At 48.4% G+C, this 20000-nt stretch overlaps 2 protein-coding genes across 2 annotated transcripts in view; both read right to left on the minus strand.

Annotated features, from left to right (window-relative positions):
* Window positions 1-20000, minus strand: part of LOC135821027 (lipopolysaccharide-responsive and beige-like anchor protein) — a 78134-nt gene that overhangs the window by 18845 nt on the left and 39289 nt on the right. Inside the window, exons 45-52 of the mRNA XM_065334084.1 lie at window positions 12586-12722; window positions 12162-12279; window positions 11393-11495; window positions 10759-10874; window positions 9751-9863; window positions 9048-9188; window positions 6376-6495; window positions 5363-5416 (exon numbers count right to left, since the gene is read on the minus strand). Of these exons, the coding sequence (XP_065190156.1) occupies window positions 5363-5416; window positions 6376-6495; window positions 9048-9188; window positions 9751-9863; window positions 10759-10874; window positions 11393-11495; window positions 12162-12279; window positions 12586-12722 (902 nt within the window). The remainder of the gene's footprint in view (window positions 1-5362; window positions 5417-6375; window positions 6496-9047; window positions 9189-9750; window positions 9864-10758; window positions 10875-11392; window positions 11496-12161; window positions 12280-12585; window positions 12723-20000) is intronic.
* LOC135806717 (dentin sialophosphoprotein-like) overlaps window positions 19038-20000 on the minus strand; it is a gene marked incomplete at its 5' end in the record, with an annotated part of 2565 nt that continues 1602 nt past the window's right edge. Inside the window, one exon of the mRNA XM_065320943.1 lies at window positions 19038-20000. This exon is cut by the window's right edge and continues 1602 nt beyond it. Coding sequence (XP_065177015.1) covers window positions 19038-20000 — 963 coding nt within the window.

Below are 20000 nucleotides of genomic sequence, written 5' to 3' on the forward strand. Positions count from 1 at the left end.
GGTAGAACTACACCTACGCAGTCTCAACGCTCTTGAAGAAGACACCGATCAACCAATCTTCATTTCACTGATGACCAGCAAGCTTCCGCGTCACGTGCTTGCGCAACTTGAGTTGCAGAAAGGCATTGATCCGTGGTCTGTCGCCGAGTTGAGAGTCAAGTTGTGTGCGTATATAGTAGCGCAGGAGACAGCCGAGCGCCAATCCAGTCATGCCGCCAGTAGCAAACATGAACAGCCGTCTTCCGTACATAAGTCGTCCGTACTTCTTGTCGGTGAGTCGAGTCGCCAATCACAGCCAAGAAAGAAAGTCTGCGCTTTCTGCAGGGAAAGCCACTACTCTGACATGTGTTCCAAGTATAGCACTCTTGAAACAAGGAAACCACGCCTCGGCGACAAGTGTCAACGGTGCCTACGGCCAGGCCACAGTGTTTCGTCATGTAGTCTGCAGAAACCTTGCTTCTATTGTCGTAAGCCTGACCATCACTCCAGTTTGTGTCCCGTGAAATTCGGTGCACAACCAAGCTCCGCAATGTGTGCCAACGCGGCACCTTTCCAGCCACGTCCTGCCATTACCACAGTCGCAGGCGACAACCAGTCCGTCATCATGCAAACCGCAGTTGCAGATGTAGTGTCCAACTCTTCCGGTACCCCGACCACGCTGTCTGCACGTATACTGTTCGATAGTGGCTCTTGCCGGTCGTACGTCACGCAGGCGCTCCAGGCGAAAGCCAACCTCAGTGTTCTAGGTCAAGATCACATTGCCCTCTCTACTTTCGGTAGTGCATCGAGGAACACGTCTCAGTACCCACGCGTCGAAGTCAATCTCAAACTGAAGAATGACTCAATCCTTCCGTTGTCCGCCAATGTGATTCCCCAAATCACTTCACCGATATGGCGCGTCCCCTTGGACACCAACAGACACCCGAGCCTCAACACCCTTCCTCTTGCGGAGCCGCTCACGTCATCCAACGATCGCCTGTGTATCGACATCCTCATTGGTCTTGATCACTACTACAAGATCCTGGGCACTGACCGCATCTCTTTTCCCGATGGCCTACAGCTTTTGGACTCGTCACTTGGTTTCGTTTGCGCCGGCACAGTAGCAACTGAGCACGCCTGTTCGGTAATCGAGAGCAACACCACTTTAGCCGTAGCAAGTCATCGACGTGAAGATCCCTCGTTTGACCTTGAACGCTTCTGGGCTGTTGAAGATTTCGACTCTCTCAGTGCGACACGCCCCAGCAACGATCATGCGTATGACGACTTTCTCCAATCAGTCGTGTTTGAGGACGGACGGTACACCGTCGGGTGGCCTTGGCGACAACAACATCCGCCTTTGGAAAACAACTTTCCACTTGCTTTCGGACGTTTGAAGTCACTCATTAAACGTCTCCGTCACGAGCCTGATACCTTCGTCAAGTACAGCAAGGTACTTGAAGAGCAACTGTCACTTGGTATCATCGAACGCGTTGCTTGTCCCAGCCAGAGAGACAACTCGCATCCAATACACTACTTGCCACATCACTGTGTGCTCAAGCTGTCCAGCAGCACCACTAAGATCCGTGTCGTGTACGACGCATCCGCTCGTGTATCGAAGACCTCGCCCAGTCTCAATGATTGTCTGTATCCTGGGCCGTGCATGATCCCTGATCTCTGCGGCATTCTCCTGCGTTTCCGCATGCACCCTATTGCCGTCTGTAGTGACATCGAGAAGGCGTTCTTACAGATGAATTTGAACGTAGCCGATCGTGATGTCACTCGTTTCTTGTGGTTGGATGACCCCAACCAACCAGTCAACTACAGTAATCTCCAAACTCTGCGTTTCTGTAGAGTCCCTTTCGGTGTTGTTTCCAGCCCTTTCTTGCTGTCTGCAACGATCAAGTACCACCTCACGCAGACCTGTTCACCGGAGACAGACGACATTCTCCGAAACACGTACGTAGACAACATCATCCTGGGCAAGGACACCATCAACGATGCTGTCGCTCACTATCAATCAGCAAAGGCGACGTTCTCCGCAATCAGCATGAACCTTAGAGAGTGGGCATCAAACTCTTCCGAGGTTTTGGACAAGATCCCAGAACACGATCGCTCAAGAAGCACTCGCGAGAAATGCCTTGGTCTCCATTGGGACCCCAGAGAGGATGTCTTGTCCGTACAGTCGCCTAATGCAGCTAACCTTGTTGTCACTACGAAACGCCAGGTTCTACAGGCACTGTCTCGCTTCTTCGACCCGCTTGGCTTGTTCGCCCCCGTGTCCATCAGAGCGAAGGTTCTTATGCAAGATATCTGGAAGCTTGCTGTGTCCTGGGATGACCCACTGCCCTCCGACGTCCTCAGTCGCTGGCACCCAATAGCCGCCGACCTTGACGAGTCTAGCAGCTATCCGATCTCACGCTACGTCGGCGTACCCACATGTAAGAGTCCGTCGTATCAGTTGCACATCTTCTGCGATGCGTCAGCGAACGCCTATGCTGCCGTTGCGTACTTGGAAAGCACTGTCGGTGATAAGAGTCAGCGCCATATTATCTTTAGCAAGACGAAGGTGTCTCCCGTCAAGGGTCAAACGATCCCACGGTTAGAGTTGATGGCGGCAAGCCTAGGATCTCGCCTTATCGTGTATCTACGCAAGCAACTGCCTGGACATCCAGTTCCAAGCCACTCATCTGTACACCGACTCAACGACTGTACTCCATTGGCTCAAGTCCACGAAGCTACCCGTCTTTGAGCAGAACCGCGTCAACGCCATCGCAGCCGTTCCAGACGTTCTCCACCACTACGTCCCGACAAAGCTGAATCCAGCCGACCTGCCATCCCGTGGATTGAGCGCCGCAGCCTTGTTAAAATGCGACACCTGGTGGAACGGCCCCAGCCTGCCGATTGAAGGCACCACTGCAGCAACCGTCACTGTTGCGCCGGCGGAGGGTCCTCCGGAAGTCACCTCAAAGGGGTCGGGGGGTCAGCCATTTGGTCAGGGTTCACAGACAAATAAAAAATCTGATGTATTCCCATATGGCATTGTTGTGAACGACTTCTCGTCGTTCGACTCTTTAGTGCGTGTGTCTGCACTTTGCTTTTGTTTCCTCTGTAGGCTGCGGAAGAAACCAACTCCATCTGGACCTCTCACGCCTAGAGAAATCGAAGCAGCAGAGCAAGTCTGGATCAGCCACAGCCAGTCTGCACACTATGCAGATGTTATCACCGCTCTGTCCAGTGGGAAGCAACATCCGCTGGCAACTAAGCTCAACTTAGTGCTCGACAACGGAGTACTGAGATGCCGTGGAAGACTGGAGAATGCTGACCTCTGCTCCAAATCGAGGTTTCCCGTCCTGATCTCCAAGGAACACGCCATTGCCAACCTGATCATACATGATTGCCACCTCAAGGTCATGCATGGCGGCGTAGCGCACACACTATCCCGTGTCCGATATCAGTTTTGGATCCCGAAAGGCAGATCAGCTGTAAAGGCCCTCGTGCGCCGCTGTCAGACGTGCATTCGCTACGAAGGCGCGCCATACAAGACACCTCAGATGAGTCCGCTACCTTCTACCAGAGTGACCCAAGCGCGACCATTCTCTCACATCGGACTGGACTACTTTGGCCCAGTCCTCGTCCGTACACAGTCAGAAACCGCTAAGGCATGGGTCTGCCTGATCACGTGCATGGTGACCAGAGCTGTTCATTTGGAGCCAGTCCACGACATGACAGCTGCCGAGTTTCTGCTCGCATTGAGACGTTTCGTCGCCCGCCGTGGCACGCCAGAGCTAGTTGTGTCTGACAACGCTCCCCAATTTAAGCTGGCCAAGTCCGCTCTTGACATTGCCTGGAGCAACATTGTCGTAGACACCAGTGTTACATCGTACATTAGCCGTCATCAGATCCAGTGGCACTTCATCGTCGCCAACTCTCCGTGGATGGGTGGAATGTATGAAAGGCTTGTGGGTATTGTCAAACGCTCCATGCGCAAGACCATCGGGAGACGCCTCCTCACAACCAGCCAACTCGCCACTCTCCTGCCAGAAGTTGAGTCTGTCGTCAATTCTCGGCCGCTAGTCTATGTCGACGAAGAACAGTGCACAGTCCTGACGCCTGGTCATTTTATCAGCCTGTCTGCCACACAGGGGTTCTTCACGGTCAGCAACGACCCAACCGACCCGGATTACCAGCCTATCAATTCCTCTGCAGACAGCCTGTTGGACCTTTGGAAGAAGGGCCAACGACACCTTGATCAGTTCTGGCTTGCCTGGAGGAACGAGTACCTCCTCAGTCTGCGAGAAGCCCACACGTCATCATTCAAGCAGTCAAGGACTCGATGCTCAACGTTTCCGAAGCCTGCTGACGTTGTCCTCATCAAGGAGGAATTGCCTCGCGGCCACTGGCGCCTAGGACGAATCCAAGAAGTACACACCAGCAGCGATGGCAACATCCGCTCTGCCACCGTCCTCACTTCGGACAAACGCACCGTCAAGCGGCCAGTAAGTCTACTGTGTCCGCTTGAGACCAGCAGTCCCTCGGAATCCCCAGGTACCCCAGCTCAGGAGACCAGCAGTTCCTCAGAATCCTCAGCTACCCCAGCTCAGAAGACTAGCACTCCCGTTGCAGTCGTACGAAGACCGACACGAGCCGCTGCCAGCAAGTTTCAGTCCAACTTGCAGGATTTGATCGCCGATGGCCGTGTTTAACTCTCTCTCTCTCTCTCTCTCTCTCTCTCTCTCTCTCTCTCTCTCTCTCTCTCTCTCTCTCTCTCTCTCTCTCTTTCTCTCGCTCGCTCGCTCTCATTACTCTCGCATTCTATATGCTCTTCAGTTATCTTTCCACGTGTTTTGTGTGAAATTTCTCCTTGTTATTAATTATGGTTAATTCTGTTCTCCGGCCAATGCCCGGGGAGTGTCGTGAATATGCATCACGAATCCGCGTTACGCTCATTATTATGTCTTTATTTGTTTATGTGTTACATCATGTTGACGTCATGCTGATGTCTTGCTGCACGCATCGCGTGCACCGTTTTGCAGCTCTCAGCCCGGAGCATGCGCAGCGAGCCTGTGGCTCCTTTTTTTGCTGCCTTTTCCCTTTTGCATGCTTCACTTGTCTCTACTTGTCTCAACTAACTAGAACTTGTCTCAAATAAGGTTTTCTGGTGACACTCCTTTTCAAGTCACCTAATCCTTTCAAGTAACAAGTGCAATGTCGTTCCGTGAACCGGAACCACTCCATATTTGAGTTACCAAGACGTATTTGTGCGTGGCTATCCAAGCTCTCCCACTCAACAGTTCAAAGTTGCGCACACGTGTGCGTGTGCGTGTGTGTGTGTGTATGTGTGCATGTGTGCATATGCTAAACTGTATAAGTAGTTATTAAGTACCTTGTTGGAGTTTGTGAACATCTCCGGCAAGTAGAACAACTCTGGGATAAGTTCCTGTGTGCAGTGGACAAGACATAATAGTGGCATACATGTACAGACACGCGCACACATGCATTGACACACACACACACACACACACACACACACACACACACACACACACACACACACACACACACACACACACACACACACACACACACACACACACACACACACACACACACACATAATCATCATGCATGACAACACATAAAAGTGACATACAACATACATAGTCATCATACATGAGATATTGCACCTAAGCTGCACAAGGAGAGTTGAATTCATAAACATCCTATACAGTTATGCCCCTCAAAAGCCGCTTATATCCTTGCAGACTACAACGGCTTGAGATAATCAACCTAAAACGGCACATTTCCTTTTGGAGAGCCATCGACCAGCTCGACTTCCATTGCCAACAAATGCGACATCAGACAAGGAAATTCTGCCATCACACACCACAGCCTCCGCAGTAAAGAAGACATGGCATCACACCAAGCAAGCATGATGCTGCTATGACTAGAAAGCTTGGCTCAGTGTGCTGCTGGTGCACACTGTATGGCGCCACATTGTTACATGTTCTCTAGAGTGAATCTAGGGATTAGTTCTTCTCTTGCTTTGCTGCTGGACATTTCTGCAAGGGTGAGCAATTACACCTTTCTTATTGGAAGTAATAGACAAATCTGGCCCAGTGAATTCTAGGATGCCCATGATAGTAGATGATGCATACGCACGCACGCACGTGCATGCACGCACACACACACACACACACACACACACACACACACACACACACACACACGGAGCACTGCAGCAATGAAGCCCGATTTACACTTCACTCTGTCCACGGGAAACTCATCGCAATGGCTATTGCGTGACCGTCGCAGCGCCCACTATGCAACCATCACCATACGCATTGCAAAGCATTTCCCGGACGCGGCGTGAAGTACAAGTCCAGATTGACAGCTCACCTTCACGTCTGATGTATCTTGCAGACAGTTTTGCCAGGCATTAGGCAAGGAGGAAAACGTTCGTCCGGGCATGTCAAACTTGCCACTCTGAAGCTGCAAGAAGTAAGTTGCGAACGGCTCCTGAAACAAAATAGAACATATACATAAGAATGCACGTGCACATGCACATGGACGCATGAACACGCACACATACACGTGTACACACAAACATGGCAATGAGTAAAACACCTATACTATGGAAGAATGGAATAGGGTAGTACGCATTTAGGCAACCAAGATGGCAGAGGTCGTATCAGTTCACAGGGGAGACAGATGAATCCCGGGACATACCACCCTGGGGCCTAATAAATACAACTCCAGAGGAGAGGGCAACTTTGTCTAATGGTTGGTGTTTATTTAGAACAAAGAGGAAGAAATGTTTCATGCGCATGCATATGTAGTGAGGGAGCTGACGTCATGCAGCGAGGTCGCTACAATACTCCCCCACCAGAGAACAAGCGAAGCGCAGAGAACGACAGAGAAAAACAAGGAAATATGAAGAGCGCTGCACGTGGCGTACCACTGTTTTTAAAGTGGCAACAAAGGCCGAAACAGAGGAATAACATGCAGGAAGCAGAAAAGAGATGCGTGACAGAGGCGGGTTAACATGTCAGAGGTGGATTAACGTGACAGAGGTGGAGAGCATGTCAGAGGCAGAAAGAGAGAAAAGAAGAAGAAAAATCTGTATGGGAGGGCAGAGGCAAAGACACGCAGTGATCAGGCGCAGAAGTCTTGCAGGACAGCAGCCCATGTAGCTGTGTGCCTATGTATGGCGGGGCGGCGACTGGGTGGTCGGCAGCCTATCCAAGGCACAGGACAGCATGACAGTTGTACAATTGTGTAGTAGTAGCAGCAGTGCTGGCTCCACGATTGGGGAGGCTTTGCGGGTGGGAGGGGGCCAAGCTCCAGCTTGTGGCCGGCGCACACTGGACGGTGGTCGGAGGGTGGTTGCTCCACAGCAGCTCCAAGTCCAGGCGGTGAGGTGCGGATGTTGAGGCTCAAGTTTTATGTCAACAGATTGATCGACAGGCAGCCAGAATGCGGTGCACACAGGAACGGAGTGTGGTAAAAACCTGTGATGGCTGGCAGGCTGACGTGCGGAAGCAGCATGACGACGGATGGCGGCCGCAGGAGGGAGTAGTCCGCAGCAGCTCCAGGTGTACCGAGGGCGGGTGGGCGGCGAGAGGCACCACAAATTCACAAATCCGGAAAGTCAAAAACAAGAATGCTTCGCGAGCGCAGCGTCGGGGGTCACCAATTTAGGCACCCAAGATGGCAGAGGTCGTATCTGTTCACAGGGGAGACAGATGAATCCCGGGACATACCACCCTGGGACCTAATAAATACAACTACAAAAAATACTACTATAATAATATAATATAATACTACTAAAATAAATACAACTCCAGTGGAGAGGGCAACTTTGTCTAATGGTTGGTGTTTATTTAGAACAAAGAGTATGATTTATTTTCTTTCAAAAAGAGGACCAAAAGTTTACAAGTTATCCGTTTTGTTATGGTTATAAGCAGAATACTGTGGAGTCAAAAATGTGCAACAATTAGCACAAAACTGACTGATGAGATCATGACATCAAACGACCTGATGCTTAGCTGCATCACGTCTAGAATGCGCAAACCAGCAGCCTTCCAACTTGGAAGGTTCTAAGTTATGAAGTAACGTCAACATTTTTGACTCAACAGTATTCTGCTTATAACCGTTAGTGTTGGACAAAACGGATAACTTGTAAACTTTTGGTCCTCTCTTTTAATTTTAATCCTTGGCTCTCCATCCGAGTTTAATTTATTTTCTTGCGCATGCTTGTATAGAAATGACGTAATACTCCGTGAGTCAGGTCGCTACAGAACTCCCCCGCCAGTGGTGAGGTCGGGAGGAGCGAAGCACGATAAACAAGAAAAAGGAGAGAGAAGAGAAAGGAAGCGCGGCATGTACAAGGCGGAAAGAGAAAAAATATGATACAATGTGTACAAGCGAGAGCGCTGCGTGTATGAAATATGTTTGTGACGTCATGCAGCGAGGTCGCTACATGCACATGTCATTCATATACAGTCGTCCCTCTCTAATCCGGCACCTTTTGCAACGGCATTTTCTGCTGGATAAACAAGGGTGCTGGATTATCGAATCCTGCCCTCCAACCCGGCCCACATGTTATCATACATGTTTGTGTCGTACGTCATAACGTAGGGATTTTCTGTGTCAAACCAAGTACTTTGTGGAATGCATGTCTATAACATACACTTGGGAATATCTTATGCACTAGCATAGGATATTCCCAAGTGTATGTTTCATGTGTTGTGTATGTTACAATGGTCCCTGACAGTATGCAATGTACAACTGCTGGATTAGAAAATCGAATTATACACAATTTGAGTGATTTGTTGCAGAAAATCGCTGCTGGAGGCGGAATTCAAGTGCCGGATTAAAGTGTAGAAAATGAACTGAAAAAATCCGTTTTCCCAGAAAGTGTGCTGGTTTGCAAGGGTGCTGGGTAAACAAGTGCCGGACTAGAGAGGGACGACTGTAGTATATTCACTACAAAGTCATGCTAGCTGTAAACAGTGATGGCACAGTTACCAATGACCAGCACACTGAACGGACTACCAGTATTTACTTACCACGCGTATAAGCCAACTCATGGTGAACGCAGACGTAGAGTAATGTGTACCGTAATGGAATTTGGGTATGGCATCATCCTCCCACAACTCATAGCGTTCTTCAAACTTACTCAATCGCGGGACATTCAAACAACCAATGGGCTGTAGCAAAAAGAGAGAGCACACCAAATGCAAGGGAAAGAGCACAGATTTGGATTTAGCCAGAATGAAAGAGGATGGAGGTGATGGTGGTGGCGAGGTGTGTATCGACTACATGACAAGGGGAACATCAGGATTAGAATAGTAACAATGCTACTGTACATTACGTTAGATAAAGCCTGAAGAGAAGAGAGTTTGCGTGCACGTGCACACACACACACACACACACACACACACACACGCACATGTACACACACACACACACACACACACACACACATGCGCACACCCAGACCCAGACCCCAGACATGCCCATCGCGGAAGTGATGATAGCAAACAGCTATGTTAGACATAGTAACTTGTGCTGGGATTACACCATTCAACAGCTTGTGATTCATGCGCACACACACACGCACGCACGCACGCACACACACACATACATACAGTTAGCTAACCTAGGGATGGGGTTAGTACATGCAAGGTACAGGTAATGCAAGTTTGACACAGCACAGTACCATGCAGTACAAACTGGTCATAAACCAGACAAAACATAGCATGTACCTACCTGTGTCAGATCTCTGAAGTTGCCAGGGTCATTCAAGTCTAAGTGCTTGCAATGATAGTTCGACAAGACCCAGGGAAAGACTGGATACTGGTTCAGGTCGTTGTACGTACGCCCTGCACCAAACACATAAAACCAGTATTAATATTTCAATAACACAATGCATTCGTCACATAGTGTACTCGCTACTGAGCTTCATAACATGCTGTGTTGTGCTACATTTCACCATGAGTACATATGCTCCCAAGAGTGTGCAACTCTTGATACCCTTTCTATGGGGTCGGCTGACGGCGACCACTCACATCACGTGCTGTAGTGTGTTCTCGTTGTACGTTCCCAGACCGTTCAAGCGATCATTGGAGTAGTAAAAATAGCACTCCCCGACAGAAACCAACTCAGACTTTGCGAATCATCAGCATGATCATGGTAGATATCCGGACAGCACGCATGCTGGCCTTCGTTGTACATACCGGTAGTACAAGTTGTCCTTGAAACACATGATGTGGATTTTCACCGTCGGAGACCCCATACGTAGACGTGCACACTGCTGGAAGCTTATTTACTCCTGATTGCACCATACTGTTAGCGCTACCGTGAACCCCTGTACTGTACTATGTTATTAGTCCCCGTATCCACATCAGCATCATCCCAAAAAGTTCCCTAATGGGTGGGAATTTGGAAGTAACACTGAGTGTATTTGTACAGGTGTGGCAGCCAAGGACTGGTGGAAAGGGTGCAAGTAACACTTAAGAGACGCTCCATCCGAAGCCAAGTCAGTATACACTTCTCTCCTTAAAGAAAAAGAGAGAATTCCCATTCAAATGCTATAATGAACCATGGCAAAGGCATGAGCATTAAGACCTGGGGAGTTGCAACTAGTCTGTGTTGTTTCCAGGGATTGGGGAAATAGCTTTTTTGATGCAAAATCCAGTCTGAAACACTACTTCCAGGGATATTTCAGCCAATGGCAGAATTTTGCACAACGTTTGAAAGTTCAAATAAACCCCTTACCAGCAATGGTGTTGATAAACATCAGATACTCAAAGTTGGAGATTTCTCGCCGTTGCCAGCGCTGTGTCATGTTACTGCGACTAAGGAGTTGACTTGGTGACAGTAAGGAAGTGGCCCTGTAGCGTGTGTGTATGCAACACAGCGCAAGCAAGCACAAAACAAACAGAAATAAATCATCTTTGTCGTTATTTCTCGCACGCCCCTCGCACTAGAGAAGCATCCAAACTGGCAACAACCAGTAGAGGAAGTATGGGTAAAGTGCAATATCGTTTGCATACACACAAACATCAACAAGCACAACATGTATGTACAATCAAAATAAACGTGACCATGCAATTTTGACACATCATGAAAATGCACACCCTTCAATGGACACTAAAGGAAAGACATTTTTACTTCCACAGATGTTGTTCTCAATTCTGTAATCATAACACAAATCCAGTGTCCACCGACTCTATACTGCAGGGCTGTGTTAAGAAAGTTCAGGTTGTGGCATACACACTCACAGCCGCAACTCTCACATGTAAAAAAGAAAAAGAAACAATATATGCACCGGCACTGCTTACACAGTGCTTCCTCAAGCTAGCTAGGAAATCTAGATGGCACTTAGAAGCCGATCGAGTCTAGTACTGACCTGCTTGCCGGCAATCCAAACTGCGTTCCGGCACCAACACGGGGCAGAACGGAGACAAGGCGACGCACAGCAGCGGTATTGGACATGTTGAAGAACACCGATGCTGTGTGCAGAAATGAGCCAATCAAGCAATGAACCCATAAACAAATGAAGCAAAGACGCAATGAAGCATTGAAGCAGTAGCAAAGACAACACGTGTTCCATGCACAGACAAGTAAAAAACAAGTCAACTGGCGGCTCCCCAAGACAACACACAGTCACGACTACATCAACACCAGAGTGTGCACTTCCATCAGGAGATCTGGCACGGCGAAATTATTCTCGGCTGGAATTTCGCTTGTCATACTGCATCACTAAAACGATGTAGTCCAGAGATTTAGCTGGTGCAGCCACCAAAGCTTAGTTCACATTCGACGGGACGCAATGTACGAACGACAGAACCGATAGTAAGCGATTGACGACTGACGACGTCGAATGGGAACACTAGGAACGGGGGCACAACCGTACTACATCACAAATAGGAAAGTGACGAAAGAGTTAAATCTGTTCAAATTTCCATACCGCATGCGGAGATGTAAGTGAAAACTGCTGCATTTCGAGCGTGAACTGGCAATGGGGTCTTGGGGCAGGGGCGAATGCACACACGCATGGACACGCCACACCCGGGGATTTACACAAGCAAGCAAAAGCGCTTAATGGCAACAGCAAATACCCAGTTGGTAGCGTCAAGAAGGCCAGCAGCAGTGACAGGAAATCAGCACCCCCATACCTCGTGATGTAAAGAAGACCTCGACAGCAGTGCGTTGCTGCATGTAAGACCTAGAATACACAGCTGTCACACTGCTGTATTCCCACATGGCATGGAAACAGTCGAGCAATGATAGCACCTAAATAAAAGACACACGCACATGAACACACACACACACACACACACACACACACACACACACACACATGCGCGTATTTGTACTTGTTCAATGCCATAAACTTGTCACGAGGATATACCTGGGAGAGGGAAGAGGGATGCAAAAGCAATCTTGGAAAGATGAATCGATCGGCTATTGAACCGCCCAAAAGCTGCACCTCTGAAATCCCCAGACTCAGGGTGGACTTGGAAATGATCACACTTTTGGTCACTCCACACTGCAGTAATTAGGTGAGCACAACAATGACTGAAATAGCAGAGTACGTACATCTGGTGAGCATGACTTGTACTCTTCGCTTGTCTCATCCACGGCAAAGTAGAGAGCAGATGTTGTGCAGGTCAGAGTGCCAGGTGCACTGAGTCCAGGTGTTACTATCACACACTCTGTTGTCAACACCACTCGGCCTGTACAACAATGGCAATGACAACAACAACGACGACAACAACAACACACATCACTAAAAATATTTCTTAGAGAGGAAGCACGGCCTAAAAATCAAAAACTCACCACTTGCAGTTTTTGAATGGTCTTGGTCCAAGGAAGCTGCGATGCTCCCTTCGACCTACATTCCCAATTGAACTCACATACAAAATCGGATGAACTATCGCTGCTATCACTGCTCTATAATTTTAGCCGGCTTTTTAGTTGCGCTTTGGTACAATAATAGAGAGGTTCCGCATAACGTAATTACGTTAGTAAAAAACGTAGTCGATCTACGGAAAGTCTTACGTAAACTGCATGCAGATCTGTGTTCCACCATACAGAGTTTTCAAATCACGTAGCTGCCCTTGGCAAATCCGAATGCGGCACCGTACGACCGGATCGACCTGGGGAGAGTCATAAATTTGTACCCCAATCAACTTACGGAGCACCTACGTTATCAGAGCCCTATCTACGTACTCTACGTAGATAACTTTCTGTAAGTGGAATACAAACTCACGAATTAACGGGTTTTCCCTGCCCACTAACGTAAAGTTGCTCAACTTTACGTAGTGCGGAACCTCTCTATTGATCTGCTTTGCAAGTAATGAGTGACTGAGAATAATAAATGCTTGTAGTTCGGCATGAGCTACCTTTGGATTCTTCTCTTCATTTTTCCGGACAGTCATGGATTTTTCAATAAAGTATGTAATCAAGCACGCTCAGGAGGTCATGATGGTTGAATCTTGCCCGAGCCTGCAGCCCAAGGGCCGTAGGCCTGAGGGCTGCAGGCAAGGGCAAGATTCAGCCATCATGACAGACAGAGCGTGCTCGATTTGATTTCTTACAGCACGAAGCAACGTATCAGGGAAGGTCAAAGGTCGAAAGGTCGAATTATTCCCGAAATGACGTCAAACGGTCCTGAAATTCCCGAAAATACGTCAAACGGTCCTGAAACTCCCTACATGACGTCAAGCGGTCCTGATGGTCTGATTATGCCCGCGGCGGGAAGACCGCCTATTGGCCATGGCCCCGGCAACGACCACACGTCATGTAAGAAATGTTATACGCATCCCATATTTGGACCCCCGGCCCCTACCCCTGCATGCAGTAGTTCATACACACTCCATTACCCCTACCCCTGCATGCAGTAGTTCATACACACTCCATTAGGCTGTGTTTACATGAGAAATTTCAACCCGGGTCGAGTTCAGCCCGGGTTGAAAGTCTGTACGATAGACAAAAGAGGTGAGTGTTTACATGAAGACAGTTGACCCGGCTCAAATACTGATATGCCGCCAAAAGTCCACTTCTACAGTCCTGTATGGTCACGTGAATCCGTTCGCGCGAAATTTGCATCTGCAGTGCCGTTCAAACCTGGCGCGAGATACGCACAGAAGTACGTTTGTACGATTTTCTTGACCCGGGTTGATTTCAACCCTCCCCTTGGGGGGGGGGGGGGGGGGGAGGGTTGAAATCAACCCGGGGCGAAATTTCAACCCGGGTCAAGCGCAATGCGTCATGTAAACGCGCCATTCATTTTATGCACATGGCGGGTTGAAATCTGACCCGGGTCGAACTCAACCCGGGTTGAAACGCCTCATGTAAACACCGCCTTAGTGGCATTACCCCCTACCCCTGCATGCAATAGTCATACACATTTGTAGCACCGTACACACTTCATAACCTCCATATTTGACCCATTTCCCCGCTGCCCCTGCATGCAATAATGAGTACCATACACATTTGTAGCCCGTTTTCCCTCCTTCTGCCCCTGCACACAAAACCACCGTACAGTTGATCTAATTACATCCCTTTCTAGTGTACATAGTCGGGCTATACACATAAAATACGCGCCCAGCTAAATGGGCGCGCTCATGCATTGCACCGTACATTTATTGTAGTATTTCTGTAGTATTTCACATAATATAACCAAACTTTCCATAATCTAGCTAGTAGTCGAATCCTTGCCCTAATGCTAGTCAGTCGAATCCTTGCCCTAATGCTAGTCAGTCGAATCCTTGCCCTAATGCTAGTCAGTCGAATCCTTGCCCTAATGCTAGTCAGTCGAATCCTTGCCCTAATGCTAGTCAGTCGAATCCTTGCCCTAAGGCTGGTCTCTCAATAATCTGTCCTCGTCTCGTGAAATATACTATCCGACTCCCACTTGAACTAACTGGTATCTCTGGTCGTGTGTGAACCATAAAACCTTTGATAACAGAAAGGTCTTTTACTGTTACTTCGCAGTGGCATTTCTTCCGTTCAGTTTTTTGTTTTTGTTTTTTGGAGTATCGGCCTTTTCTGCCAAGATGGACAAGATCTCGCTTTCAAAGAGAACTGTTCCCGAATTGCAGCTCCTGCTGCAGGAAAGGCAGCTGGATGTCAGTGGCCGTAAGGCAGAATTGATAGGGCGACTGTTGGCTGCTGGTTAGGCAAGCACGATCCCTGCTGGTCCGGATGGATTAGTGTTTCCGGTTTCCGCTGCTGCTGATCAGCCATTATCGTCATCGTCAGGTACTGCTGGTCAGTCGTCATCCCCTGCAGGTCAGCCAAACTTGTCTGTGGTTGCCGGTGACCCATCTGTGTGTGCTGCTGCTGGTCAGTCAGATTTGGCAAATGCTGCTGGTCAGCCATTTGTATCCGATCAGCTGTGTTCGTCATCTGCTACTGGTCAGTTGTATGAGTTGTCTGCTGCTGGTCAGTCATATCTGTCGTCTGCTGCGGATCAGGCGTATTTGTCGTCCGCTGCGGGTCAGCCGTATTTGTCGTCCGCTGCTGGTCAGCCATATCTGTTAGCTGCTGCTGCTCAGCCGTATGAGTCGTCTGCTGCAGCCGAGCTGCCGCCCGCATTGCCTGCGACAAGGGACGCGCAGGACAGTTCCGCCCCTGCATGGGCGCTGTGCCTACAGGAGCAAGTGACAAGACTCCACGAGAAGACTGGCGAGTCTCCAGGGGCTGCGGCAACCCCACCACCACCACCACTCAGCAAGCCATCTCTCCAATGCCAGCAGGAGCTGCTGGTTAAGCTGCGTGAACAATTCTCGCGCATCCAGCAAGCGGGTGACGGCAACCGCCTGGTCGCGGAGGCCGTGGAGCACGGTAAGACCCTCATTGCAGAGCGCCTGCAGTATCTACGCATTGCACATGTTGAAGGTTTTGAGGTGGCCGCAGCATATGCACGTGAGCCGCTGGCGGCGACAGGCGAACAGAGGAAACGGTTGGCTGAGGCGAGGGCAACAATCCGCAGGAAAACGGGAAGCACCCGCAACAGTAATCCTGGCAATGTAGTGCAGAGCAGTGGTCCTCCATTTCCCTAACATCGGCAAGAGGGTGGCAACCCAAGACGCCAACCAGGTCCAGGGCCACTATGTTTCAACTGCAACAATCCGGGGCATATCACACGGTTCTGCCCCCAAGGTAATCCGAATACCATAACCTCGCCATCGCCGCAAGCCCAGAGGCTTACAGCCCCTCCAGCGCCAAGGATGGGTGCCCGCCCCCCGATGCAGCCTCATCATTGACTCAGCCAGCAGGCAAGTGGTGTCAATGTATTTGCTGATGATGAGAATGTATTTGCCGTTGATGAATGCTCTGTCCGTGCCACGGGTTCCTAGTGTGGGAGGGTGCGAGTCTGAGCCAGGGGAAGCAATACAGATCATACAAGGCGAGTTATGTGCTAGTGTGAATAACGAGGTGGTGTGGCATGCATTGGCGCAAGTGCCTAGGTTTTTGGCATTCTATTTATGCAGGTGCCTGGGTATCCACATTCTGGAGCATGGCTATTTGCTCCCTTGTTTTGAATTGCCACCTCATCAAGTTATGCGCAATGCCGTTTTACCAGCCATGCACGCCGAATTTGTTTCGGAGATTTTCACTTTGCCATTGCCGAGCCAGCAGCAGCCCTATGAATGGTACGTGACCGACTGCCAGCCCGACCATCAGCAGACAGCATTCTACCTGAAGAAACAGCTTACGCCGATGACGTAGACTTCATCTCCACATCAAAATCATTCCTTACCAGCGCCCTACCCGTCATCGCAGGCGTCTTCTCCGAATGGGGTCTTACCGTCAATACCAGTAAGACTGAGTGGATCCGTATTTACCTGGAACCCACTTTGGGAGATGCCACCTCCACAACATCTAGAAAGGTCGGCACAACTCGTGGTAAAGAAGCTTGGCGACAGGTGAAGACACTCGGCTCGCTATACGGCTCCGGGGAGGACGTAACGCGCCGTATTGGCTTGGCCGCAAGAGCATTTGGAGACACTCTGAAGTTATGGTTCAAACACAACCTGCTTTCTACACCCATCAAAATTCGTTTACACAACACTTTCGTTCTACCAATCTTGACCTACAACCTTGCTTGCCATGGCCTGTCCCGTGCACAAGAAAAGCGCCTAGATGTGTTTCATAGGAAACAGCTGCGGTGTACCCTTGGAATAACCTACCCAGATGTCATCTCGAATGCAGATTTATATGCTGTTACTGGCCAGTGCTCTGTATCTGAAATGGCCAAGCGGGACAGGTGGAAGCTATTAGGACATATATTACGCCAGCCAAGTGACATCCCTGCAAATGTTGCTCTCACTGCTTTCTGTACATATGCTACCAGTCAGCCCTTTCGAATAGGTGCACCCCGCTCTTGCCTCACCACAAGTCTCCAGCGAGACGTCCGCCTCACACCTATCTGCATTTTTAAGCCCAGCTGCCTTCGTGATCTCGGCACCTATGCCCGCGACAGAAAACAATGGAGTAACATCTGCTCAGCCATTTAGTCTAGTACTGCTCTTCTTAAATTTGACCTTTATTACAAGACTCTTCTTTTCTTTTTCATTTCGTTCTCCCACTCTCACACACACATGCTCACGGTTAATTCTGCCGTCGTGAGTCCCTTTCGGGACGGATACGAGAATAATAATAATAATAATTGCCGAGCCACCGTGCTCTCAGCAGAGACTTCTGTGTGTTGGTGTTGTGAGAGTGTACCACAAAGACCACATACTTCTCCCAAAATTGGATGAACTATCGCTGCTATCACTGCTCTATAATTTTAGGCGGCTTTTTAGTTGCGCTTTGGTACAATAATGATCTGCTTTGCAAGTAGTGACTGTGAGTGACTGAGAATAATAAATGCCTGTAGTTTGTATGTCATGAGCTAGCTTTGGATTCTTCTCTTCATTTTTTTCCGGACAGTCGTGGATTTTTCAATAAAGGTCTTTTACTGTCATCACTGTTATGACAATTATCACTGCTATCACTATTATCACTGCTATGACTATTTATACTGTAAACCCCGTAATTTTAGCGACACATAAACCTTAGCGAATTTAGCGAATCAGTCAAATCTAAAGTTGGGGGTCGCGAATCACTTTTTATTTATTTTATTTTATTTTAGGCCACACGTTTTTATTTCTATGTTTCTCGTCACCCGCACGCATACGATTCAGGAGTCTGGAAGAAAAAAAGAAAAAAAAACTGTGCTGCACTGACTGTGCATGTGGGGACCAGCACACTCATGCACATGTACATAATGTGGCCTGGCCTGCGCGACACATGATGCGAGGTCGGCATTTTTGTGCGCAATCTAGCTGCACATGCACAGATTGTGATAGAAGCTCCTACCACATACTAGTTGCTAACTATGGATGCTATTTTGCATGGTGTATTGGTGGATTTTAGTGTGAACAAAGGTCTAGTAAACTTTTTTTTTTGGTCATTTTTTTTTTTCCACCTCTCGATCTCGCATACGTTTTTAGATTTTCAGGTGACGAGAAACATAGAAATTAAAACGTGTGGCCTTATTTTTTAGTAAACGGTTCCATCACATACACGTGCTTAGCACTGCATACCTGTCTGTGTTACTGTGTATAAACAAGAGTAGATAAACAAGAGTGTGCAACTCCGGATCACTCCTGCACAATCTGCGGATACCCCGGCCCAGGGCGGAATTTTTTGTTGACGTCACCTTTTTTCAGATAAACGTGCATTTTGCCGCAGAGCAGGGTGAGAGCATGTGCTGGGCTCCGACCTTGTAATGTAAAGCCCGGCCAAGTGCACGAGGCAAAACTTTCCAAAAGACTCGCAGCGCGTGCGTCGTAGAAAAGATGACGTTGACAAAAAATTCTGCCGTAGGCGAACCCATCCGCGAGTTGCACACTGTTGTTTATCTACTCTTGGTATAATTAAACTCAGTAACCTTTCTTCTGAGCCCTTTTTTACTTTCTTCACTGGTACTAGTACTCCGTTTGCCCACATTACCCAAATATACTGTCTACTCCGATCACTAACATAAAAGGTTGCTAAAACGTCAACAATTCGAAATCGCTAAATATATTGGTCGCTAAAATTAGAGGGGTTACAGTATCACTATCATCACTGCTATCACTATCATCACTGCTATCACTATCATCACTGCTATCACTATCATCACTGCTATCACTATCATCACTGCTATCACTATCATCACTGCTATCACTATCATCACTGCTATCACTATCATCGCTGCTATCACTATCATCGCTGCTATCACTATCATCACTGCTATCACTATCATCACTGCTATCACTATCATCACTGCTATCACTATCATCACTGCTATCACTATCATCACTGCTATCACTATCATCACTGCTATCACTATCATCACTGCTATCACTATCATCACTGCTATCACTATCATCACTGCTATCACTATCATCACTGCTATCACTATCATCGCTGCTATCACTATCATCGCTGCTATCACTATCATCGCTGCTATCACTATCATCACTGCTATCACTATCATCCCTGCTATCACTATCATCGCTGCTATCACTATCATCGCTGCTATCACTATCATCGCTGCTATCACTATCATCGCTGCTATCACTATCATCACTGCTATCACTATCATCACTGCTATCACTATCATCACTGCTATCACTATCATCACTGCTATCACTATCATCCCTGCTATCACTATCATCACTGCTATCACTATCATCACTGCTATCACTATCATCACTGCTATCACTATCATCACTGCTATCACTATCATCACTGCTATCACTATCATCACTGCTATCACTATCATCACTGCTATCACTATCATCGCTGCTATCACTATCATCGCTGCTATCACTATCATCGCTGCTATCACTATCATCGCTGCTATCACTATCATCGCTGCTATCACTATCATCGCTGCTATCACTATCATCGCTGCTATCACTATCATCGCTGCTATCACTATCATCGCTGCTATCACTATCATCGCTGCT

This window comes from Sycon ciliatum, chromosome 1, assembly GCF_964019385.1.
Source record: "Sycon ciliatum chromosome 1, ocSycCili1.1, whole genome shotgun sequence".
Classification (NCBI taxonomy): Eukaryota; Metazoa; Porifera; class Calcarea; order Leucosolenida; family Sycettidae; genus Sycon; species Sycon ciliatum.